The sequence below is a fragment of the Staurois parvus genome, unplaced genomic scaffold (genome assembly GCF_062004578.1).
Source record: "Staurois parvus isolate SC_StPar_1 unplaced genomic scaffold, SC_StPar_1.0 ptg000078l, whole genome shotgun sequence".
Taxonomy (NCBI): Eukaryota; Metazoa; Chordata; class Amphibia; order Anura; family Ranidae; genus Staurois; species Staurois parvus.
In genome coordinates, this window is record NW_028317874.1 from 3,926,334 (window position 1) to 3,953,865 (window position 27,532).

A 27,532-nucleotide genomic window follows, 5' to 3' on the forward strand; every position below is an offset into this window, starting at 1 on the left:
TTAATATACATTAAATAGTAAAAATAACCCTTTAGAGAGTTAAGGAAAGAAAAGTATATTCTGCTCTAAAACCATAATTGACTACATTAGGAAAATTAAACTAAAAATAAATTTTCTTATTACCTGCCAGGTTATACAAAATTCCACAAAGTGCAAATCATGACAGTTGCACCTGTTAAGCCCCACTCTGGAGGAATTTGCATCACAGTGTTAAAACCCTGTTTACTGCAAACTTGCAGGCTTTCATTACTGTAAATGTACAGCATAAAATGGTCAAAAACATAAGTTAAATGATATTTACAAATGCAAACACTGCAATGTGGGAACTTTTTTTTGGGTAAATGGCAAAATCAATACATGATTGCCCATGGGTACTTTTTAAGTTATGAACAACAAATGTTAACTTGCAAAAAAAATAAATAAAAAAAAGCTTACTACAGGGTACATACATTTTAAGTTAACAATTGACAATGACCATGACTGTGCATATAAACAGATATATAAAACTAGAATAAATAAGATGAGATGTCTGCACCAAGTATGCTGAAGCATATAAGAAGCGTTATAAATAAGTGATGAGTGACTGACAGTGCAAGGTTCTCACATTTTAAAACCAAATTCCAGGCACAAAAGAAACCTTGACTATTTGGAGTGAATTAACTTTCCCTGTATAGCACATCTGTAGTTTTTACCTCCCTTCCTATGAAGTAGGTCTGAAGTAGATCATTTTGGTCTGTGAATCTGTAGCCAGCCACTTCTCTCTTGCCCTGCAGAGACACGATGACTTTTGGAACCCCAGGTCAGTGGCATGAAGGTCCAGGTGATTTTGCACAGACTTTCTGTTGTGCCTGAAACTCTGCTTGAAATTATTATTATACAGGATTTATAGATCGCCAACAGTTTGCTCAGCACTTTACAATATAACGGGAGACATAATAGCAACAATACAGTTCAATACAAGAGGGATTTGAGGGCCCTGCTCCTTGGAGCTTACAATCTAGGAGGGAGGGGATAGTGGTACAAAAAAGGTAGTAACTGTGGGGGATGGACTGGTTGGAAAAGTAGAAGCTACCACTATTAGCTGAGGGCAGGGTAGGCTTCCCTGAAGAGATAGGTTTTCAGAGATTGCCTAAAAGTGAGCAGAGTAGGTGATAGTCTGATAAATTGGGGTAGAGCGTTCCAGAGGATGGGGGAAGCTCTGGAGAAGTCCTGGAGACGAGCATGGGAGGAGGAGACAAGGGAGCTAGAGTAGGTCGTCTTGCAAGGAGCGGAGAGTACGGTTTGGGTGATATTTAGAGACAAGATCGGTGATGTAATTTGGGGCAGAGTTATAAATGGCTTTATACATTATTGTTAGTGTTTTGAATTTTATCCGTTGGCCAACGAGAAGCCAGTGGAGGGATTGGCAGAGAGGGGTGGCAGATACAGAACAGTTAGTAAGGTGGATGAGTCTGGCAGCAGCATTCATGATAGACTGAAGAGGGGATAGCCTGCGATTAGGTAGGCCAATGAGGAGGGAGTTACAATAGTTAAGGCGAGATATAACAAGGGAGTGAATAAGTTGCTTAGTGGTTTCCGAGGTTAGGAACGGGCGTATCTTGGAGATGTTGCGGAGGTGAAGTCTACACGATTTGGACAGTGATTGGATTTGGGGCTGAAAGAACAGATGGGAGTCTAGGATTTCACCTAGTACCCAGACATGAGGGGAGGGACTGATGATTGTGTTATTGATCTTGATGGAGAAGTTAGGGGAGGGGGCACGGGCTGGAGGGAATACTAAGAGCTCAGTTTTGGAAAGATTGAGTTTGAGGAAGTGGAGCGACATCTATGCTGATATGTCACTTAGTAGGTTAGTGATGTGAGAGGAGACTGAAGGGGTGAGGTGAGGGGTAGAAAGATAGGATTTGTGTGTCATCAGCATAGAGATGGTACTTAAAGCCATGGAAGTTTATCAAGTGACCAAGGAAGGAGGTGTAGATGGAGAAGAGAAGGGTTCCAAGGACAGAAACTTGAGGGACCCCTACAGAAAGAGGGAGTGAAGAGGAGGAGGCAGCGTTATAGGTTACGCTGAAAGAGCGCTGCAATAGGTAGGAGAAGAACCAGGAGAGAGCAGAGTCTCTGAGACCGAGAGTGGAGTTTTTTGAGGAGGAGGGGATGGTCAACCGTATCAAAAGCCACATAGAGGTTAATTAGTAAGAGTATGGAGTAGTGGCCATTGGTTTTAGCTGTTAGTAGATTAGTGAGTTTTAGTAGGGCAGTTTCAGAGGAGTGTAGTGAGCGAAAGCCAGACTGTAAAGGGTCAAGAAGGTTGTTGTCGGGTGAGGTGGGAGCTCAGGCGATTGTAGACTAAGCGATCTAGGAGTTTAGAGGTAAATGGCAGCAGGGAGACGGGTCTTAAGTTGTTCAGGTTGGTGGGGTCCAGGGAGGGCTAAGTATGGGAGTGATGTGCGCATGCGTTAGAGGGGAGGGGAAGGCACCAGTAGAGGGGGAAAGAGTGAAGATGTGAGTGAGGGAGCATAGGATGGAAGAAGAGGGTGACCGTAGTAGTTGTGAGGGGACAGGATCCAGGGGGCAGGTAGTGAGACGGGCTTCTGAGAAAACCTTAGTGACCTCTTCGGTAGTAGCAAGGTCAAAAGAGGAAAGTGTTGAGGGAGATTTAATATAAGGTATGCTAAGTGGGATGGATGTCTGTGCAGTGGCGATGCCCCTACGAATTGTGCCAATCTTGTTTTTGAAATGATTTGCAATCTCGTGAGCAGTGAGTGAGGTACTGGGTGGAGGTGGAGAAAGTAGAGAGTTAAAAGTAGAGAAGAGATGAGGACTGGATGACAAGGTATTAATAAGAGTAACAAAGTAGGCTTGTTTGGCAGCATGAAGGGAGGAATTGTATGTTAAGAAAGCAGATTTATATAGGGTGAATGCTTGTTGAGATTTGTTTTTTTACGCCACAATCACTCCAGCGCAACACTATGCCGTTTAAGATTTCTGGTGTCGTCAATCTGCCAAGGTTGTAATAGTCGGGGCCTGATGCTTCATGTTGTTAGAGGAGCAAGTGAGTCTAATGTGGATGAAAGCAAACTGTTATAGACAGCAGTGGCCAGGTCAGGGCAGGACAGGGGAGAGATTCTGTCAGAGTTGGTCAGTTGCAGAGCGGAAAGGAGCAGGGTTCAAGTTGTGAAGGTTTCTGCGGATAATTGCGGGAAGTGAACACAGTAGTATAAACAGCACAGCAAAGCATGTTAAGTGCTTTCTCAAGACGTATCTGCATTTTTCATGGCGATTACTTACATTTTCAGGAGTTCACAGACTTTTCTGAAGTATAAACAAATTAACGTACAGAATGACTAATAAATATGAATGTCCAATAAACAGTTACAGGCCAAGTAGACTAAAAACGTTAATTGGATATACACCAGCCGGATGAATCATTTAGTCACTTATCTTTTCATAGCCCCATTAGTAAGATGTCCCAACAGTGAACAGTCCTACCACCATTTTGTTCCACAATAAATGATACCTATATTGAGGTGAAATTTGTAGGAGTGCAATTTTGGATGTCCTGAAAATGCCAGTTGCCTGGAGCCAATATACTACAGAGTGGGTCTGACTGAAATTAAAATGTTTGATTTGCACAAGTTCCAGGTGAGTATCTCAGAATGTACTAAAAAACAAAGATTCAGTACGACAACCAGGAAACTAGTATTTTCATCAGGAATGGCAGCCTACATATTTCTATATGCAGTGCATTTTCCTAAAATGCAAGCCTGTCAGTAATTTTAAAAACTTTTCGCTGAGAGATGCAAAACCTGCCACTACTGTCCTCAACATCTGAAATGCTAGCTGCCTAGTTGTCCTTGAACTAATGGTTTCATATGTCCATTGGGGAAAAATGCTAATTAAATGTTTCTAACTTCACTGTCTGCATGCATACCCCAGGTTAGTGCTGAAGCCAAAGGCTTAGAATGATTACAAGGCAACCAATACTTATATAAGGTCAGTAATGGCTGCCTCAATACTTCTTTTGGGCAGACACTACAAAGGAGTTTGCAACTTTCTTTCTTAGCCAGGAAACCATCTTCTTTTATATAATATATAACAAACCACCCCCAGCACCAGTTTTTCATTATTTGTGGTAATGTACAATGTAAAATATGTCAAATTAAGCAATAGGATTGTTCATAGATATACTTTGTGATTTCAAAATGGTGAACAAGCCCATGCTTCAGCGCATGTCCTGAAGAAACTATTGATCACAAAGTACGTATATTCCAAGCCCTAGCATGTAACCTTATAGAATTTGGAGGTATTGTTATGTATAAAGTTCAGTTGACAAGTTATGACATTGATGCGTTTCTTAAATAATTTTCATAACTTTTTAAAACCGTTTATGTGTTATGTAAGGAAATAATCCTCCTTAGAGGTACAGTTAAAGTCACACTTTATCTCCACTCTTGGTAGGGTGGTTTGTTATACATGGAAGAAAAATGGGATGGTACATCTAGAGGCCATTATGATGAAATACTGATTTTTTGAGCCCACCGCAATGAATTTTTTGGAAGTCTTTCTGTCACCCCATCAAGGATTCCTAGTGGTTAATTGGCATGTCGTGCATATATAGAGCTAACTGGTTGGCTAGAGGGTGGGGGAGTTCAGCTGCAGGTTTGAGCCCTAAGCAATAAGGTGAAACAAGAGGAGCAACTCTGAAGAGTCTTTTCAGGCATTTGCAGTATCTACTGCCAATTTTATTTTTTAACTTTGAAAATGGCAGTTAGGTTTTCTTTACACAACCAATAGAATTTTGCCAAGCTGAGTTTTCATATAATTCCTAGTAAAATAGCTAGTGGGAGATAACTACTACTTCAGAGTGCCCTCATTTTGAGTGAATAGGTTTTTCCTCCATAGCACAGATTCTACATATTCAAGCCTCTTCAACAGTACATATTTGGTTTATTCCTGTTACACACAAGCAGACTAAATCAACAGCTAGCACTTCCTATGAGGAAATAACACATGCTCAGCTGGTTTGAGAACCAGTTTATAGTTATCTGCAGAAAACTCCCACTGCATCTCTGTGATTGCTCCATCACCAGCAGCAAATACAAGACTGCAACAGACAGGAAATGTGGCAGCCAGCAAACTTTACAATTCCTACTGGGGAATTAAAAAAAATTTCATAATATAAGAAGGTAATTTACAAAGCGGATTATTTTACTACTCTGTCTTACAATATCGTATTTGCTTAAATATGGATAACAAATGAACCAGGTCAACTCAAGTGAGGAGGACTTGACACAGGATCACAATATAGACAACCATTTTGTCCACCCATTTTGTCCACCTAGTACTGAAACCATTGGTCTTCAAGCACAGTGTAGCACTGAAAGACCATGCCCTTTGCAAACAGCACAAAATATAAGAGCATACAAACAGAAGAAGTCAAGTGGCTCTGTTTCCATAACCTGCTTACACTTAGGAGTGAAAATATGTTAATATATCCTGTTTCTTCAGGTCAAAGGCAACCATGCATCAAGCTTACCCAGTTTTATCTGCAAGGATCAAACAGGACAGTAACCCAAAGCACAAATTATTATTGCAATGACATTCCCAGTGTTAAGAGAAATAAAAACCATATATATATATATATATATATATATATATATATATATATATACACATATACATACACACACACATACATACACACATACATATACATACACCTTTAAGCAGACCTGCAACCCATGAGAAAATCGCATTTAAAGAAAAAAAGAAAAGTTATCCTTGAACAAAAAAACAAAAAAAATAAAAAAAGAACATAAACAGACTTACACCACCACTAACTTTTGGGGGGAGGGAATAAAATCCCCAAACTTTTATTAATGTGATTTGAATTTCCTAAATTAGTTTTTTATTATTTTCTCTTTTTTTGGTGTTCCCATTCTTTCCATACAGTATTGAGAGAAAGAAAATTCTGGGTGTTCACAATTCCACAAAGGAACTGTATAAATGATATCTACAAAGGCCCCCCGAGGGAAATTGGATGTTGAAAATTCTTGTAGGCGTGTTGTGCATGTTCTAGAACACGTACTGTAATTTAATAGATGGCGTTCGTAACCGTGTAATGATTTAAAAGAACTTCCCAGTCCATGCGAAGGGGTATGAAGTCCAAGAGTAATTTCATTTGCAAAACGCACTTTTTATGCTACGTAAGTGTACACTTTGCGATCTTCAGGTGTTCGTGCTAAATATTCTCGTTCAATAAGTCCTTCAATGCGCTTTTTAATAACAACTGGGCTTGGAAGGAATCTGGCCTTCAGTTGCTGTGTTACCTAAAACAAAATAAATAAAAAAAATTAGCTTACACAACCCTGACAAAAAAACAAAATCAAACCATAATTGAGAAGTCATTTACTTTGTTACTAGTACAAGAATATGCAACAGTAAGGGGAGTAATGTACATGATATCTTATCTGCACTAATAGTTCCCTGATCAGGAAAGACTTTCAGGAGATCAGCTGCTTGGATTGAAAGAAGAAATTAGATCTCCTGTAAATGTATCCTGAAAAATTAACTACCATTGAAACTTAATTCAAAGTATCACACACATTACCCAGTTTTTGCTTCTTTTAGGAAGTAAACATATGACATTCAATGCTTTTAATTCCATGAATTTTCAGGAGGAATGAAGCATTTTTTCAGCAATTGTCCCATATATACCTGTATGTCTTTGTTATGTCAGTGGAAAGCAAAGAAAGTATGAAAAGAGAAATTGTTCTTCTACACACATTCTAAAATCGCTTGGACAGACTTGGTGATACCCACAGAGATTATAAATAAGTGGGTCTTAGTGACGTTTCTAAACGGTTTTCTGTACTTTTTACCAAGTCTTAAATCTTGTAAAAATTCAGCTATTTAATTAAAAAAAGTAGTCAATTCTGCTGTCTGTATTGTGTACACCACACCCAGCATGGATCATAAAAAGCAAAAGCGATAGTTATCTGAGAAGAACAGAAGAGAGGAGATACAAGATGAACTCCAAAAGGCAAGGTACAACAGTGTTTGATGGCACCATGAGTGAACTCAAAGGAAGAACACCCCAGGGGACTCCACTGCTGGAAGAAAAAGACAAAAGCCAGAGTGGAATTTGGTAATATGAAAACTGACAAACCACAATGCTTCATGGGGAGACAATATTCAAGCTTTTTGACATGTCACATCAGCTAGAAATTCACAGACGAAAAAAAAAATAAGGCTTTCAAATAAAAGAATGTTTCATCTACTGTGAAACACGAGTGAGGCTTAGTTAAGCTTTACAGCTTCTTTGCTGCATCTAGCACAGGGTAAAAGGCACAAAAAGATTCCAAGACCATCAATGAATTCTGGGGCAAAATTTACTGCCCAGTGTCAAAAAAGCTTTGTGTCAGATGCTGGTCATGGATCCTCCAACAGGATAATGACCCAAAACACAGCTAAGGGAACCAAAGAACAGCAAAGAAAAGTCTCATTAAAAGCTTCAGAAATCACTTGTGTGCAGTGATTGCCTTTAAAAGCTTTGCCAAAAAAATATTAGGTTATTTGTTTCATCATTTTTGTCCAAGCCATTTTGTATTTAACATTTACAGTTGAATTAAAAAAGTCTTATTAATTATTGAAAACAAATATTTTGGGGAGTTTTACGATATTTTACAAAACGTTCTTGGTGGTTCTTTTTCGTGGAAGGGTGCCAAGAAATTTGTCCACATACATGCATGCAATAAATGTCCATAAATACTATGGATGGTCATTCATAGCTGAGATCTGGTTTCTATTAGCAGTTTCGTTACCACTGGTTTGAACTGTGCCTTTTCCGCAATATATTAATATGTAATGCGAGACTTGCAAATAAAGTTTTCACGCATATCACACTAGTCCAACATACAGTGCCTTGAAATATGCTGGGACCACATGTATCAAAATGTCAGTTATAAGAAACCACTACCATCTAGGGAGTATAACCTTTTTTTTTCTTATTATTATTCTCATACATTTTTGGTTCCACTTTGTTTAGGTATAACATTCAGAAGAGGATGGGTAATGAATAGGGCTTCACACAGACAATTAGAAACGGACAGCAGATCCCTGCTGCAAGAATCAGCTATTTATATGGCAGGAACCAAAAGGTAAACACAAATCGCTGTAGCTGGGATGTCCATACAGGGGAATGGCAGGCTGACAGTGGCTGCATCTGTCCACATGCAATCACACATGGATTACCTGTGGCTAGGGACAGGTGATTGGCCCTAGACACAGAAACACTACATTCAAGGCTGATCGTCCCCATGAATATAGTTGAAAAGTTTAAAGGATAAGTTCACCTTTCTTAATAAGTTACATTCTTATTCAGGGTGTAACATGTTATGAATAGACTGGCTCCCGCTTCCCACCACTCTCCCACCGACAGCCAGCAGGGGATTTTCTCCCACTAGCTGAAAAAATGTTGGCTTGTAGTTCTCAATGAACTACCAAGGTGCTGTGGAGCATCATGGTAGTTCATTGATTTTTTTCTTGTCAGTATATCTGCTTGCTCATAAATCCTGTATGGGTAAGCAGGCATACTGACAGGTCTGCAGGAGACCTGCATCTGCTAAATCACTGGGGCAATGGCTTACAGGCTCCTGCAACAAAAAAATAATGCACATTTTTTTTACCTGCAAAAAAATGTGCATTTATTATTTTTTAATATACAAGATATATAGCGCAAACTTTGGTTGGTCTTAAAATAGAATGGGTATTAAAATAGCAATAAAACAGCCAGATATAAGTCCATATCATAATATAATCCATACAGTCAAACCTCAGGCTTTACAAAGGAGCTGACTGGTGCGCTGAAACGCATTGCCAAGGCTACGGATCCACCCTCCTCTGACTTCACTTCTGGCTGTGCAGTCCAAGGTGGTTTCAGATGTCACTTCCAGTTCCACGTCAATCCTGGTCATCAGCGTTTCCCAGTGAAGTGTGGCTGATCCTCTACACTGCTGCTGATGTACCCCTTTGGAGTGGTCCTGATACTAATGCTGAGGCTAATTATGCTTACAAGTGCTTTATGCTTTGGAACAGAGTGCAATACTGATGGTTTATTAAACTTGTTTTTAACCCCTTCCCGCCGGCACCTCCCGGCCCTTTAAGAGTTTCAGAAGCCGGGACAGGGTTTAGGGATCACATCATCACGGCGGTCACATGATCAGGAAAGGTCCTGATCGAAAGAGCAGACCAGGACCTTTCCGTGAGTACCGGACATGTGTGCTGGGAGCGCGCACGCTCTCAGCACGTTTTTTGTTAATTGCACGCAAATGTGTGGCCGCTCGGCATCTAGGCCCAGACGCTGGGAGGCTGCACATTTGTGTGCGGCCAGCGTGAAGAGGTTAATACTGCACTTAGTGGCGCCCCCTTTATATCATTTATTATTTTTTTAGCAAAAAGGTGAACTTATCTTTTAACCACCGGTTGCAGGGCACTTTACCCCTTCGTGCCTAGGCAAATTTTCAGCTTTCAGCACTCACTTTGAATGGCAATCACGCGGTCATGCAACACTGTACCCATATAAAATATTTATCATTGTTTCACACAAATAGAGCTTTCTTTTGGGGATATTTAATATCGCCACTGGGCGTTTTATTTTTTGTACTATAAACAAAAAACCAAAAAAAAAAAGCTTTTCTTTGTTTCTATTCTAAAATTTTGAAAACAGGTAATTTTTCTCCTTCACTGATATGTGTTGATGAGGCTGCATGGATACGCAGCACTAATGGGTAACACTGATGGGGGTGGCATGGATAGGCAGCACTGATGAGGTGGCACTGGTGGGCATTGATGAGGAGGCACTGATATGCAGCACTGATGGGAACTGATAGGTGGCACTGACTGGCACAACTGCTGGGCATCACTTGGTAAAAGGCCGCTGTGATTGGTCTTTTACCTCATCACATTATCAGCTGTGTCACGGAGATCGCCGGCTGAGTGTGGTCTGGGAGGACGTCATATGACGCCCTCCCAGAACTGCACAACCACGCTGTAGCCGTCATTCGGCTATAGCACGGTTGGCAAATGGTTAAGCATGTAGCAGAAATATGCTATGGTTCTAAAAGTGGACCCAAATGAAGACTATGTTATAGGAAACATCAAGAAGTGTTAATGGTGCCTAAGCAGTACCCTGAAAATTTAACATACTTCCTGAATTCTTTATGGGGAAAAATGCAGTGTATGCGAGTGTGCCTACAGTCTCATAGTTGTATATCTACAGTCTGCGGTCTCACGAGACTGGGGGTGAGACTTACTGATGCCAATTTCATGCTGCTCACTGTTTTTCTTGCTGGAAGCTCTGACATGAGGAAGTCCTACCTCTATCAAGAAGGCTGCCTCCATACAGAGACACCGTATAGAACAAGGCATGGCAAGGCAAATCAGTAATGGGGAAATGCAACGGCAGAGAGGCTAGGAACCTTGTGACCAGTCCTTTGCTTTTTTTTTTTTTTTTTAAATCAGAACTTCTAGGGTTCTGTTCCTCTGTAAAAGGAACAAGGGGCTGTGATACCTGTATTTAATATATAAACCGTCTTTTTAGATATAAAACAAACAAAAAACCCAAAAAGGTTATTCAGCATTACCTCTGCTACTAATACATTGTGTTGCATTTTCTTTCTAGATTTCATAATCCGAACTATAGCAGCTTCTATCTCATGCTTTCTGTCGTCATCAACCTTCTTCTGGGTCTCCTTTCTTTCAGGGTCTGATTCACCTTGTTTGGCAGCCACTGCAAAAGTAGATTATACAGCAGTCTCAGGTAAATGGCAAGAAATAAAATGACCTGATTACCATTTAGAACATGTAAGCACTCTCTAACCAATTTCAAAACATATAAATAAATGTGCAGTGCAGATAAACATCCAGTTTTCAACAGATTTGCATAATTATGTTTAATATTGTGACCATAGCACCATCATATGATATGAAGGTCTGGAGTCTAATATATTTACACCTGGCAAGAAGTAGGTTTCTCATATGCTATCCTTTGTCATTTCATACCCAGAAAACCTTTTAGACAACCAAAATTAAACATAAAACTGTGAAACTGAGCTAAACAGAACAGAAACAAATGCCAAAATGTATACTGTTTTTTTATACATATACATTTTGATGTGTGTTTCACATGATGTATGTGCAATTTGGTCTTCTCACTCAAGGCATCTACCCATTCCTCAAATCTGCCTCTGCAAAGGCTTTTAAATATTAATCTGATACTACTGAATTATATGTCAGTAGTTTGAAAAGACATTCTTTGAAAGCAGTTTCTGGTACTAAAGAAGACCCTGGATAGGTGATACATACCAAATTGCAAAATGTAAAATTAAAATATAGCTCACTGAACTGAACTGAAATGCACTAAAGAAAGAAGCCCATTTAGTTTCATAAATTTATAAAAATGTTGCAGGGAGCATGGCTATCAGCATTGTCCTTGCTGAGCTGCAAGCCCGTAGCGTGTCAATCAGCACCGAGGCACACCTAGTTCTGCCCACTGCTTTCTGGACTTACAGTACTCCCTTCCGTTGGTAAACCCCTCCCACTGTGAGCTGCAATGTGTGAAAGGACATAAATGGCAGATTTGGCTCAGTCAGGGAAAGTAATGGAAGTTTTTTTAATTTACTTTATGAAGCAGAACTCCAGTTAGCCAAATGCTTATAACTGCTATGGCACATACCTCCACTAATCAATAACCACCATTTAAAAAAATGTAATATCCCTCCATAAATACCTTAAAATAATGAAAAAGTTGTTCCAGTCTCCTTCCCACATCTCCCAGTCAATGGTGGGTGGGAAGCAGCAGTGAACAATGTAAATGAGGGATGCATGGAACATGGGACTACATGTCCCATAAAGCACTGAGCCTGCAGTAACTTTTTGGGCTTATTAAAAGGCCAAAAATTTGCATGTATAACATTCCTTACCACATCCAAAACACATCACAGAAAAAGAGAACAAAGAAGAAAAAAAACAAAAAAACAAAATTTAGGGCAGGAAGAGGAATACAAATACAGTAAACTTCACTGAAATATTAATGAATGACTAGGCCATGCTTTTCACCCACTAAATGAGTAAGGTACAAAAAACACATCAACTAAAGTTGGAAGAACTAAAATGTTTATAATAAAAAAAAAAAAAAAAAAAAAAAAAGGCAGTCAGCTGGGACTCAAAACAACTGTGTGACACTGAAGGACACACAGACGGAAGTTGGATTTTAACCAGCGGCAGAGTTTTGGATCTCTAAAGTACTATTACATCCATCAGAAGTGCAGTCAGATGGACAAGATAAAAGCCCTCTCTAATGACCACAATTGCTACATGAGATGAAACAAAAGAGTGCTTTTAAGTTTTCCTCTATTTTGTCCTGCTTCACCCACCTGTTTGGATCTTAACTCTGTGCAATTTGGAAGTGAATTGATCATTTACAGTGAACACGTGACCACATTCTATTTCTTTTGATTTGGGCTCTTTTGTGAGGACTCTCTGAGTAGGCTTTCCACAGGCAAGAGACTGAAGTGCTCTCACCAGCTCTCGTTCTGGGATATCTGTCTCTTGCTGGATTTCCTGTGCAGAAAAAGACATTTACATATTTGGATTCTGTGATGAAATACAATATAGCCATTCACAAACTACGAGAAGATTTTAATTTAACATGTCAGTCAATTAACTAGATGAAAAAGCCTTTTAAACAGGTCAGCAAATTAATATGCCCTATTTTTCTGTTCCAGGTTACAAAAAAACAGTATCCAACTTAAATAGATCCTGTCACCTTGTCCATTAAGGGCAAAGTGAAAGTTTCTTTAAAGCCTATTTCCCAACCCAATTATGCTCATATTCATAATGCTCTACTGCCAAAAAATATGAGACATCAAGCGTTCAGTGGCAATATCACATTGTTCAGGCCCAGCCAGATATGACCAATAGGAAGGTCTCAGGCTCCCTTAGGCCTGGTTCACACTAATGTGGTTTTAGATGTAAGTTAAGTTGCACAGAGTTGAGTGACAATGGAAATCACATTGTTTTCAATAGTGTCCATTTACATCAATGCAACTCGGCAATGCACGATTTTGGAAAAGAGTCCTGTGCTACTCTGGTGCGACCCAATTTTGACCCCATAAAATATGCAAACCAAATCCACAACACAGACAAATCACACTACATAATTGCAGTTCAAATCGAAGCTGTAGTAGTCTGCACCTAGCCTTTTACCTAGAAGCACTGGGTATATGGTGGTGGCTGCAGAGGAAAACTGGACCATTAGGGAAATAATGTAAATGTATTATTGAGTCGGCTTTATAGAGAACCTGTCACTTTTAATTGACAAAGTAGCAGGATCACTTTAAACACCAACATAGTTACCATACAAAAATGCAAATTCCAGTCTGTAAAGACCAGTTACACAGAATTGGGAATTAAACAATAAAACATTCAAATATTTATGAGTTTCATTCATGTCATTAAGGCGCCTTTTAACATTTTCCAGGCTCTCACTTTGCCCTAGAAGAAGTAGATGACTGAGCAGTGTCTCAAACCTTATCAGATTGTTCTGATTGAACAAAGTAGGACAAAAGATTAGAGGTGGGAAGCAACCATGAGGCAAGCCATAGATCATTAATCTTTCTTTCCAGCCCTGGTTGAAGGAAAGAAAATCTAACAGCTCTATTCCCCAATCAAATCCTTCCACAATGTTATTGTGCTCTGCCGTCAGGCGGGCGGGCACAGGGAGCCATCCCAACCAGCAAAACACGACTACTGCTAGCGGCTTTAGTCGCCGGCAGTAATTGCGTGTAGAAAAATCGGACGGGCTGGTTGTACCCAAGTCGATTGATGGATCGACTTGGGTACAAATCAGCCTGCCCGTACGTGGAGCAAATCTCAGCCAGTCCTTTCTGAACCAGCCGTGGTTAGCACTTCCGCCTAGCAGCACTAGGGTCATCAGTTTGACTCTCAACCATGGCACTACCTGCACAAAGTTTGCATGCTTCCTTGTGCCTGCCTGTGTTTCCTACCACATTCCAAAAGAAATCCTGGTAGGTTATTTGGCAGACAGCCTAAACTGGCCCTGGTATGTGAATGTATAAATGAGCATTAGGGATTTTAGGATTACAAGCTCCTTGAGGGCAGGGTCTGATGTGAATGTATATAATATATATGTAAAGTGCTGTGTATATTGAAGGCGCAATATAAGTACATGTAATAAATCATTTAGATCCATGTATGGCTAGCTTTAAAAGGTCTTTTTTTCTTTTTACGTTTGTGAAGCATACAGAAACATTTTACCTAAAAATTGTTACTTAACTTATGCAAATTAAATCGCAGGTATCCTATGCAAAGTTAAAAAGTAAAATTCAAATTAAATCAATTTTAATTTTCAGTTGAAACGCTAAAAAAATAAATTTGGAGATGTCCAAGTGGTAAATAGATATCCAATGTCATCTTGTAGAAAACTTATTTGAAAAGCAGAACACAAGAAACAATACAATGGAAGTAAAAAAGAATTTGATTCCTTACTTCAAACGTGTACTTTTCTCGGTTGTTGAAGAGTATTAATATGGTCATCTGGAAGGTTGAGACTTGCAGTATGTGTTTTCGTGTGTTGGAACCAGTAACTTGAGCTCCTCCTACTCCAACCTCTGAGCCATCTTCCTGCAAAGAAAATGCAAACATCCATGCACATTAACTATTTGGGGCATCTAGGATACAATTTTCTCTATATTTAAATCTTTCTACTAACCTTTTTGACAGGTCCATAAAAAGTGGCGTTAAGATCTGCAGAACCCATGTGGTGCTGCAAGGTCAGCTGCCGTCCACTATGTTTAGCAAGATAAAACCTTTATCAAAGCAAACACAATATTTTAATTACTTACACTGATATATGAGCAAAGGCTCACAAGCTATGGTAAATTGCAGCAGAACAGATGTTATAAGATTATTATTATACAGGATTTATATAGTACCAACAGTTTGAGCAGCGCTTTACAAAATGAAGGCAGACATTACAGTTACAATACAATTTGGTACAAGAGGAAACAGAGGGCCCTGCTCGTTAGAGCTTACAATCTAGGAGGAAGGGTTGAGTGATACAAAGGTAACAGCTGTGGGGGATGAGCTGATGGAGGAAATAAATGGCGGTTTACTAGGTAGAAGCAGGATAGGCTTCTTTATCTTTAAAGGTTTTTCTGGGATCGCCTAAAGATGGATAGATTAGGAGACAATCAGGCAGATTGGAGTAGGGAGTTCCATAGGATGGGAGAAGCTCGGGAGAAGTCCCGGAAGCGAGCATGGGAGGAGGCGACACAGGAACTAGAGAGCAGAAGGTCTTGGGAGGATCAAAGAGAGCGGTTTGGTTGATATTTTGCGACCAGCTTGGTGATGTAGCTGGGGGCAGAGTTGTGGATGGCTTTGTAAGTACCGTATTTTTTGCTCCATAAGATGCACTTTTCCCCCCCAAAAAAAGGGGGGGGGATGTCAGTGCGTCTTATGGAGCGAATGTAAAGCGGCCGGTCCGGTATTTCTGCCGCCACCATGTCAGAATATTGGGCTGGCCGCTCCGCTCTTCTCTCCTGCAGGACCTTACCTGTTCCTCGCTCCAGCACTGCAGTCTTCCTGCAGCGGCTTGAGTGACAGCCGGGTGCCCACTGCACATGTGCGAGAAGCACTGCGCTTTGTGAATGGTCCGGTGTCTTCTGGGGCACCCGACTGTCACAAAAGCCGCCGCAGGAAAAAGGAAGGACAACTCTGCGGAAGTGGGAGTGGATACCTGTCAAATTCAGGTACCCGCTCCCCCTCCCTCCCCAAAAGGTCCGCAGTCCCTGGTCATCCCCTGTACTGTGGCCGCAGTCCCTGGTCATCCCCTGTACTGTGGCCGCAGTCCCTGGTCATCCCCTGTACTGTGGCCGCAGTCCCTGGTCATCCCCTGTACTGTGGCCGCAGTCCCTGGTCATCTCCTGTACGGTGTCCGCAGTCTCTGGTCATCTCCTGTACTATGTCTGCAGTCCATTGGTTCAGAATATTTTTCTTGTTTTTCTCCTCTAAAACCTAGGCGCGTCTTATGGAGCGAAAAATACGGTAGATGCTTGGCGAGTGGAAGCCAGTGGAGGGATAGCCGACACTGAATGGTTGGGTAAAGTGGATGAGCCTGGCAACGGTATTCATGATAGACTGGAGGGGGGGGTAGCCTATGTGAAGGTAAGCCAATGAGGAGGGAGTTGCAGTAGTCTAGGCGAGAGATTACCAGGGAGTGAATTAGGAGCTTTGTGGTATCATTGGTTAAAAAGGGGTGTATTCTGGAGGTGTTGCAGAGGTTGAGGCGGCATGATTTGGACAGGGATTGCATGTGGGCCTGAAAGGATAGTTCAGAATCCAGGGTTACCCCTAGCACCCTGGCATGCAGGGATGGGTTGATAGTGGAGCTATTGATCCTGACCGAGAAATCAGGGGCACGTGGAGGAGGAAATATTATGAGCTCAGTTTTGGATAGATTGAGTTTTAGGAAGTAAATTGGTGATACGTGATACAGTCAGGTCCATAAATATTGGGACATGGACACAATTCTAACATTTTTGGCTCTATACACCACCACAATGGATTTGAAATGAAACGAACAAGATGTGCTTTAACTGCAGACTGTCAGCTTTAATTTGAGGGTATTTACATCCAAATCAGGTGAACTATGTAGGAATTACAACAGTTTGCATATGTGCCTCCCCACTTGTTAAGGGACCAAAAGTAATGGGACAGAATAATAATCATAAATCAAACTTTCACTTTTTAATACTTGGTTGCAAATCCTTTGCAGTCAATTACAGCCTGAAGTCTGGAACGCATAGACATCACCAGACACTGGGTTTAATCCCTGGTGATGCTCTGCCAGGCCTCTACTGCAACTGTCTTCAGTTCCTGCTTGTTCTTGGGGCATTTTCCCTTCAGTTTTGTCTTCAGCAAGTGAAATGCATGCTCAATCGGATTCAGGTCAGGTGATTGACTTGGCCATTGTATAACATTCCACTTCTTTCCCTTAAAAAACTCTTTGGTTGCTTTTGCAGTATGCTTTGGGTCATTGTCCATCTGCACTGTGAAGCGGCGTCCAATGAGTTCTGAAGCATTTGGCTGAATATGAGCAGATAATATTGCCCGAAACACTTCAGAATTCATCCTGCTGCTTTTGTCAGCAGTCACATCATCAATAAATACAAGAGAACCAGTTCCATTGGCCGCCATACATGCCCACGCCATGACACTACCACCACCATGCTTCACTGATGAGGTGGTATGCTTAGGATCATGAGCAGTTCCTTTCCTTCTCCATACTCTTCTCATCACTCTGGTACAAGTTGATCTTGGTCTCATCTGTCCATAGGATGTTGTTCCAGAACTGTGAAGGCTTTTTTAGATGTCGTTTGGCAAACTCTAATCTGGCCTTCCTGTTTTTGAGGCTCACCAATGGTTTCCATCTTGTGGTGAACCCTCTGTATTCACTCTGGTGAAGTCTTCTCTTGATTGTTGACTTTGACACACATACACCTACCTCCTGGAGAGTGTTCTTGATCTGGCCAACTGTTGTGAAGGGTGTTTTCTTCACCAGGGAAAGAATTCTTCGGTCATCCACCACAGTTGTTTTCTGTGGTCTTCCGGGTCTTTTGGTGTTGCTCAGCTGACCGGTGCGTTCCTTCTTTTTAAGAATGTTCCAAACAGTTGTTTTGGCCATGCCTAATGTTTTTGCTATCTCTCTGATGGGTTTGTTTTGTTTTTTCAGCCTAAAGATGGCTTGCTTCACTGATAGTGACAGCTCTTTGGATCTCATCTTGAGAGTTGACAGCAACAGATTCCAAATGCAAATAGCACACTTGAAATGAACTCTGGACCTTTTATCTGCTCATTGTAATTGGAATAATGAGGAAATAACACACACCTGGCCATGGAACAGCTGAGAGGCCAATTGTCCCATTACTTTTGGTCCCTTAATAAGTGGGAGGCACATATGCAAACTGTTGTAATTCCTACACCTTTCACCTGATTTGGATGTAAATACCCTGAAATTAAAGCTGACAGTCTGCAGTTAAAGCACATCTTGTTACTTTCATTTCAAATCCATTGTGGTGGTGTATAGAGCCAAACATGTTAGAATTGTGTCGATCTCCCAATATTTATGGACCTGACTGTACATGAGGAAACTGATGGGGTGAGCTGAGGAGTAGAGATAGATTTGGGTGTTAATGAGAGTGATAAAATAGGTTTGGCAGTGTGGAGACGAGCATTGAATTTTTGAAGGGCAGATTTATATTGGTCGAAGTCTTCCTGGGCCTTAGTCTTACGCCATAAACGCTCCAGAGCACAGCTATGTTTTTTGAGGCATCTGGTATTGTCTGTTTGCCAGGGCTGTAGTGGTTGTGGCCTGATTCTGTGTGTAGTGAGGGGGGGGCCAATGTGTCCAGGGTGGACGACAATGAACTATTGTAGACAGAAGTGGCCAGGTTGGGGCAGGACAAGGCTGAGATTTTGTCAGAAAAACAATATGTTGCTGAAAAAGAAGAGAAGAGAAGGGTTAAGATAAAGGTTTCTACGGGTAATGGTTTGGTAGTTGGAAGTCAAGGAGAGAGTGAAGCTAATAATGGAGTGATCAGAGAAAGGAAAGTTGGTGAGGTTGCAAGGAGTGCATATGTAGGAGAATACAAGGTGGAGGCAGTTACCATTTGAGTGAGTAGAAGCATGTGTCCATTGTTTTAGGTCAAAAGTAGTGGTTAGGGTCAAAAGTAGTGGTTAGGGTCAGAAGTTTAAAGGCAGCAGGAGTGTTAAGATTAACAGGGATGATATGATCTCTCCTAAGACTCAAATAGCCTTCTAGCAGACAATAACATGCTAGAAAATTTGTAAACCTTTCTGGGGAAAAACAGACCAAGCATTTTCAATGGCCAAGAAACTGTACATAGAATAGAACATTTGCTCCCTTATGGTCACAACTTATAAGTACATCAATGCGAAAAACAGCTGATCTGCCATCATCCAGTGGACACTTCATGTTGCTGTAAAACTAAATATAGCAGGGCTGTAAACCCAGCTTTTTGAGGGGTCATGCACTGCATTTTCACACTAGCTACTGTTGCTAGGAAATTGACACTAGTATAGATTTCTCAGCACTCAGGTAGGAACATCCAATTTATTCCCAATTTACCAGCTGCTGGTAATTCTTGTCCCCCTTGACAGATACTAAGTGAAACTAAGTAATCCAGTGATTTCAAAAAGTCATATACCCCCAAATGCTGGAAAGGGTTTACACGTTATCTGCATTGGGTATAAAATTACTTTACCACTTGCCCTCCAGAGGATTTACTCCCCTTCCTGACTAGGCCATATTTTGTGTTACAGTGCTGCCTTATTTTAACTGACAATTGCTAGGTTATGCAACGCTGCACCCAAATGAATTGTATGTCCTTTTTTTCCCCACGAATTGAGCTCTCCTTCAGTGGTATTTGATCACCTGTGCGGTTTTTATTTTTTGCACTATATATATTAAAAAAAAAAAAAAAACACAACAATTTTGAGGAAAAAAACAATATTTTTGACTTTTTGCTATTAAAAATGTGCAGTAAAATAAAAAAACCCAAAACATGTAAATTGGTTTACGTGAGTTATAGAGTTTACAAATGGCGGTATATATACTGGGACTTTATTTTTACTAGTAATGGCGGCGATCAGCGACTTCCCAGTGATACCAATACAGTGATCAATGAAAAGAAAAAAAAAAAAAAAAAAAAAAAAAAAAAAGGACTGTCACTGTACTAATGACACTGGGCAGGAAGAGGTTAACATGAGGGGTGATCAAAGGGTTAACTGTATGCTGTTTCACTATGTGCTTGTGTCCTTGTGCTTCACTATAAGCACACTGCTTTAGAAGGCTGTGCACAGCCATCCAAAGCAGTGTGCACGAGCTGACAGGGATAACTTTTGTTTACAAACAGTTCTCCCCGTCGGAGATTCTCAGCAATCACCGGCTGGGACCCAGTGATTGACAACCGTGGCTGCGAAAGGCGCCGCGGGTAGGGTGCGCACGCCCCCTGCCCAGGAATGCAAAACCACGTATATACAAACACACACACGTGATTTTGTGCACCCGTGCCACCCTGTAGCAGTATCTCTGCTATAGGGCGGTCAGGAAGCTGTTTCATAAGAAAGTGTTTTCCAATGCCATTTCTGGCCCAGTGATCCCAAAGTGCTTCTCTTACTTACCTCATCCACAGGATGTTTAATATTTTTTGTCAGTTTGTGAGATTTTGAACGGATTTTCAGATTTCCTGTAGACTATCTTGGCATACATTTCCTGTAGGCCACCTTCCATAAGCCTTCCCTTCCTTGTTGCATCACAGAAGAGGGTGTAATAGGGTGTTCACCACTCTGGACCACACATCCCTCATTACAATACCACCTTCCATCAACTTATACAATCTCCTTTAAATCTCCCATCAGCTATGCATTACAAGGGCCTATCTGATTTGATACTAATTGATTGTTCAGGTGTGTCCTCCTATTCCATAGTTCTGGTAAATCTAAGAGGAAACTGTATGAAAATTGTACAATCAGATTGCATAGTGTATGGCCACAGTTTTGCCCACACAGGGGCGACCTCAAAACAGGCATGAAAGAAGCAGCGTAAGTACGCATAACAATTAACATAATAGCAAACTGCTAGCAGGACCAAATAGGACCAGGGTGAAAATTAGGGAAATATCCCAGACAATACTGTACTGTCCCCTAGGGGACAGTGTATGGCCACCTTTATACAAGTACATAGGAGGGAGTGGACGTAGACACTCAGCTGACAGGCCCTGTTCACATCTCCACATAGCGAAAACTCACATTCCCGCATGCGTTTGCTTTGAAGCATTTTCACATGTCATGCATAGGGCAGCCCATTTACTTGAACGGGCTTGCCCTACATGCAAAAACTGCCCCAGAATTTATTTTTTATTTTTAGAGCGCTGTGTTCTTGCAGTTTTTGGTGTGTTTGCTGCACTTGGGGTGCCTTTAACATGTAATGACAACACAAAGACGATGAACATTTGCAGCGTGTTTTTAAAACCCATGGCAAAGAATGCATTTTCTGTGGAGTTTGCCATTGGTTTGGAAACACACAGATGTGAATGGAGCCTCACTGTACTTGTGTAAACAAACCAATTTCACTTTCAGGCCCTATTCACACCTAGAGTAGCAGGAGCACATTAGACTATCTTTATACTGTCCTTTCTAATACCACCTTTTCCCCTCATTGTCAGTTAAAAAGGGAAAATTAGATATTCCCTTTGTGGGAAATTCAAGAATCTAGAGAGAATTTATTCACTCCGCTAACACACAATGGTGAGACAAGTTTTTTCTGAAACACTACCAAAAAAACAAAAAAAAACAAAAAACAAAAAAAAAAAAAAAAAAAAAAGGGACTTCCTCATTAAGACCAAAATAAACAAATTCAGACATGATCTTGATGACTATAATTCAAACAAAGTTGTTGTTTGGAATAAATGCCACCACAATATCCCATCACTTCTGACTTTAGATCCTTTTGTAGTCCATCCCACCAACCATCTCATTGCTCCACATGGTATTAACATAGCCAAACCTATTACTCGTACTACTTCTTCCCCCAACTATTTGCCTATACCAACCATTTCTCGTAATAATAATTCTACTAATAAAATAATCCGCCCAGGAACTGTCAATACTGATATTCTTACTTCGAGAACTTCCCCTCTCCCTTCCCCATCCACTACCTCCAATTCTCATACCATCCTTACCTGGACTACGTTGTCAACCCAATCCAGACCCCCCTTAATTCTGTTTCTCTCATGCATAACACATCTGCTCTTCCCTCATCGTCTGTCCATTCTCAGAGAAAGACAAATAACATGCACACCTACAATCAACCCCCCAACAAGAATACCACTTATTCAACTTTGTTTATGCCCCAGTCCCCCTTAATACATCATCATAAAAAGAAAGCTCACAGAAGAGGATGCAGAGGGGGACAAGCATGAAAATTATCCAGAAAGCTTGCCCAAAATACGGAAACTATAAAAATCCTCAATCTATCCTCTTATAACCTTTCCCCTGATGAAACCGCTCTCTTGAAACGTGGACTTAATTTCGCTCCCACTATAGGTCCAAATTCCTTTTTACTCTTCAAAGATCTCAATCGATTTATCAGACAGCTTACCATCAAAAGATACTACCATATCCAGTGCCTTAAAATACATTCTCCTTTGTTACACAACACCCCTTTATTAGTCTCCCCCTCCTCTACCACAGAAATTCATTTTGATTCAGACGTTCTTACCACACTCCAACTACTGTACGACGACAACTTAGATGCAGAATTTGATATACTTACTCAACATCTAGTCACATCTCCACTGATCAAACACACCACCCTTAGGGCAAAATCCAATTTTTCCATTCTCATGCGAAGTGCCCCTTTGTGGAGGCTTTCTACAAAGTGGTCTACTTAGACCTTGTCAAACTTTGTAATCCCAAAATATCACCTATTCATAACCTCCATCTGTTTAAGAAAAAAGCAGTACAGAACCTTATTGATATTATCAAATCTGCGGACAAGGGTGGTGGAATAGTTCTACAAGATAGAACAGATTACACAGCCGAGGCCGACAGACTACTTTCCGATTCTGCCATCTATACCAAATTGAATAAAGATCCCCTACCTGAGTTTAAACTACAGGCTAACACTCTAGTTGACTCCACCCTCTCCCAGGACATTGTCACTAAAGTAGAAGCTTCCTTTCTACGCAGATCTATTTAGAACACACCCTACTTTTATCTTACCAAAGTGCACAAGACCTTAACTAACCCGCCCGGAAGACCTATAGTTGCATCTATAGACAGCATCACGAGCGGTTTCTCCCAGTACATAGATTTTTACAGCCACTTGCCCAATGCCTTCAGTCCTACATCAGAGATGGAACCCACCTTATACATCTGCTCACCACGTATGATTGAAATTCCATCTATAGTTGGGCCTCTCTGGATGTTTGTTCACGTTACACATCTATCCCTCACCATTTGGGACTCCAGGCCCTACAGTAGTATTTTTTATCCAGTGACCCACTCATCAATCCTAGACAAGCTGACTTTAAACTTCAAGCCACCAATTTCTGTTTAACTCATAATTACTTTCATTTCAATGGAGACTTCTATCTACAGCTCCAAGGAACTGCCTTGGGAGCCAATTTTGCACCCTCCTATGACAATCTGGCTATGGGTTATTGGGAGGACTTCTGAATTTGGCGTAACATTCCCTTTGCTGCACATCTCATATTCTTCGGCCGCTACATTGACGACATCGTAGTCATTTGGGAAGGACCTCCACCCCTTATTGACGATTTTGTAGCTTACTGCAACAACCACCCCATTGGTCTGTCTTTTACATCAAAGAAACACCCCGATTGTCTGGCCTTCCTTGACTTAGAAATGAGTCATGAAAATGGGAACATTATAGCCAAAAATTATACAAAACCCACCAGCAGGGAATTCATTTTTACATTATCAGAGCTGTCATTATCCTACATGGATTAATAATATACCCAAGAGCCAATTTTGCCATCCAACAGAAATGTACAAAACAATCCGATTATATTGATCAGAGCATCACCCGTAAAAAAAAAAAATTTAGAGAGAAGGACTATCCAGAACCACTAATGGAAGACGCTTTCACCTTGTACCTACCTGGCAAAACCCAAACTATTAGACGCAATACTGAGCCCAACCATGCAGTGAGATTCACTACTAGGTACCACTGTAAACATCGAAAGATGAGAAATCTTACAGAAACACTGGAACATTCTATTAGAAGATCCCCACTTGAAAGACATTATTCCCAGCAAACCTACCATCACTTACAGGAAAGCCCCCAGTCTAAAGAATAAAATAGTTCCCAGTAAGTTTCCATTTGACCTGCTCCGGCACCGTCTCTGTTCTCCACACCCATCATTGGAAGGTATCAATGTCGGAAGTCCCTATGTAAAACTTGCGCTTTTGTCCACCATGGCCAAAAGGAATTCTGCACTAAGGGCAAGCACTACAGGCTGAATGACTTCAACTGTTCATCCAATTTTGTGGTATACTGCCTCACTTGTCTATGTGGTCTCCTCTATGTGGGCCATACCATTCGAACACTCTGCTCCAGATTCAGCGAACATTGTCGCCTTATCGAGGGCAGAAAAGGCACATATAGCATCCCTAGACATTTTGTAGAGGTCCATAACAAAAATGTACCTCAGGACTCCAAGTCTGGGTAATTCAATTCATGCCCTTTGATCTCCCAGAGGGAGAGCACTTCCACAAACTTTGCCACAGGGAGACCTTTTGGATTCACACCCATGACACACTGTCCCCTGCTGGCCTTAATGAGGAACTAGAAATCGCTACCATACTATAATAGATCATTACGCAATATACCTTTCCCTAAATTACTATGTCCCGTATACTTTTTGGTTGTACATCCAGCTCCACCACCTACCCCACCTGGGTAGGTTGGCACTGGTTAGAGCTCTTGAACGGTTTCTTATCGTGTAGATATATATGCTAGCAGCAGCATACAAAACAGTTACAGTTATTTACTTTTATTCATATGTGCCATTTATGCGTAATAAAATAATTTTGTATTAATGGAGCAGTATGCAGACCACAGATTTATCCATTCATTTTTACATTGTTATAATTGCCATATGGTTTAGTATCTATATGGTATTATTGTGCTTCAGGATTTAATTTTATTCTATTGTATGTACATTAAGATTTGTAAATTTTATCAATGCATTTATTTCTCACCCATTCAATCCTTCCCCATAATTGCCCACCCCCACCTTTTTCCTTGTTTGTTTAGGGTTTTTCCGTTTTATTTCTTGTTATATATTTTTCCTCTATTATTTTTCACCCATTTATTATTTTTTTACACACATTGTTTTAATTTATATTTTTCCTTTTTATTTCCTTTCTGGTGCCATTTTTACTAACACCTTCCTGGTCCTTCTTTCACCTTTAAATTGTTAACCATGTTTCCTGCTCCATTTTACGTCTCTCCTTGCCCCATATAAGGCTCCTTCCCTGTCCATGTTCTCCTTATGCTTGACAAAGGAGTGTGCATGCTCAGAAACGCGTCACACGCCATCTCCACTGCTCTGGAGCGCAAAGAAACTTGCCGGGCTTCCTCTTCCAGGCTCCTTCTCGCATTGCTCCAGCGCTCCCTGCTGTCCAGCCAAAGTCCATACAGACTTTCCAGGCTTACACTACAGGCTCCTCTGACATCTCTCCAGCGCTCCCTGCTGCCCAGCCGGCACTTGTTCTCTAGTCCAGATTACCACATGGCGTTGTGCATTGTTAACCCCTTATGAGCCTATCTTTACCATCTACATGTGAGTGGTTTTAATTATGTTCACCATTAAATACTTTTAACAGTCTGCACTCAGAGGCGCCGTTTTTCTCTTTTTGCCTACTCCAGAGTCACTTGCTTCACTCTACTACAGCCTGCCGGGTGTTTTCTGGCTATTTGTTCCCCCGCCAGCTCCTCACCCCATACTCAACTTATAGAATATGCGGACTGCGTATTCCATGCACCCAATGTTCCTTTATTATTCAGGACCCTGCATTCATTATATCTGGTCTTCCACATTACACAGAACATGAAAATGCAATTATTGTAGTAAATATAAACTGCTAAATACCTTTTCTCATCAGCAGTATATAGCAGTCTTGTGACTTCTATCAGTGTCCGGCAGAGCACTGAAAGTTCTCATTCTGCTCTGACTGTTCTATGAGGCTTCATGGCCCCTGACCCTTTGTCTGGACAGAGCTGATCTCATGCACAATCTCAAAGAAAAAAAAAAAAAAAAGACCCTAGCCATATACACTAAACTGAGCATGTGCAGAGTGACTCCTAGGGGTCGGTACTATCAGCAGATGGAAGTTAGAAGGGTAGGATCAGAGAGGACAGGATCAAATAGTCTTTTTACACAATGTTGAGGATTAACCCCTTTGGTTCCACAGCCAGTATAACAAGCATGCTTTACCGCATATACAGATGGATTTTACGGTTGTGGGTTTGGTAACACTTTAATGGTATTTTGGTGCATAGCGAAGCTGGATTTTAGAAAATAGAAAAGTGAACTTAGCCTTTAAAGTTTTACTAAAGGCTAATATTTTATTTTAGTTTTGGACAGAGTGCAAAGGGTAGTTCCCAAGGAGTTCCTTTAATTTGAAGGGATTTTCCCTCACCTGTTTGGCTATGGGACAGGAAGGGAAGGGATTTATCTGCACTGGGAGGCAAAAATGGCAAAAAAAAAAATGCCAGCTAAAACCTCCCATACCCTATACAATATGAAAAACATTTTGCATATAGTTCTACTTAAAACCCCCCAAAACAATATATATTTTCTGAACATAGAAGCCCTAAAGAATAATATAATGGTAATTACAATTTTTTATGTTGCGCTATACTTGTGCAACTGTTTGTCAAATCTCTATTTTCGTGAAAAAAAAAATACACTAAAATGTATTTTAGTACACACAATTTAATCTTTTTTTTCCCCCACTTTGGCATGTGTGGCAATTTATGACATGCGTAGTAAATTGAATTACAAACATGCATGCACTCTAGAAATGCATTTGCATTCATATGCGTGTACGAAAGCAGGGTGAAGGGGGTGCTTTTAATATACTTTTTGTTTTACATACGTAACTTTTGCTTTCACTAGGGGTAACAAAACATGCGAGTTCTGTAAAAGTGGTTTTGATTTTCTACAGACACTCAGATTACTTTTACATAAAGCTTTGAACACTGCTGCATAACACAAAAACCAGACCACAGGTACTACTGCAGTAGTAGTTTAAAACTTTCCATACTTTGGATGTACTAAGCAGCATTTCACATGTATAAGAACAAACTCGGGGCTGTTCTACAATTTATTAAGATTACTTAGAAAATAGGGTATAAAGAGCAAGATTTAAAAAAAAAACAAAAAAACGGAAATCACTGAAATGTGAAAAATTGTTTAAAACCAGAGGAATGTCAATTTGCAGGCAGAAATGTATGTTTGCTTTCTTAGAATTCTTTTTATTTCACCTTCTAAATACTTCAAACGCATGTCTGGCAGCAGGTGGGATGTTGCACTTCGGTGTAGCTGACTGTGTGGGCCAGTAGCCAGTCGTAAGAACTCTGACTGTGAGGTCTACCCCTCCTAAGGACACCTAATACAAAAAGCAAGAGCACCAATAAGAATGTCACTTCAGACAGGGAAGATGAAGTAATGTTGAGTAACCATGGACACAATTTCATACCCCTGTTGTCTGCAGATGTTGCCTGAATTCATCCATAGTAGTGTTTGAAATACTCATGTCTCTGAACATGCCCTCTAACTTTGAAGTGAATTGGCACCCACACTCAGTCTAAAAGAGAAAAAAAGAAGTGTTATAAAAA

General features: G+C 40.7%; 1 protein-coding gene across 1 annotated transcript in view; it reads right to left on the reverse strand.

The window, feature by feature from the left end:
- Positions 1 to 5,837: 5,837 nt before the first annotated feature.
- CUL3 (cullin 3) overlaps positions 5,838 to 27,532 on the reverse strand; it is a 108,348-nt gene continuing 86,653 nt past the window's right edge. Inside the window, exons 10-16 of the mRNA XM_089669507.1 lie at positions 27,394 to 27,501; positions 27,179 to 27,303; positions 14,792 to 14,888; positions 14,569 to 14,703; positions 12,435 to 12,621; positions 10,644 to 10,789; positions 5,838 to 6,329 (exon numbers count right to left, since the gene is read on the reverse strand). Coding sequence (XP_089525633.1) covers positions 6,198 to 6,329; positions 10,644 to 10,789; positions 12,435 to 12,621; positions 14,569 to 14,703; positions 14,792 to 14,888; positions 27,179 to 27,303; positions 27,394 to 27,501 — 930 coding nt within the window. The 3' untranslated portion in view covers positions 5,838 to 6,197. The remainder of the gene's footprint in view (positions 6,330 to 10,643; positions 10,790 to 12,434; positions 12,622 to 14,568; positions 14,704 to 14,791; positions 14,889 to 27,178; positions 27,304 to 27,393; positions 27,502 to 27,532) is intronic.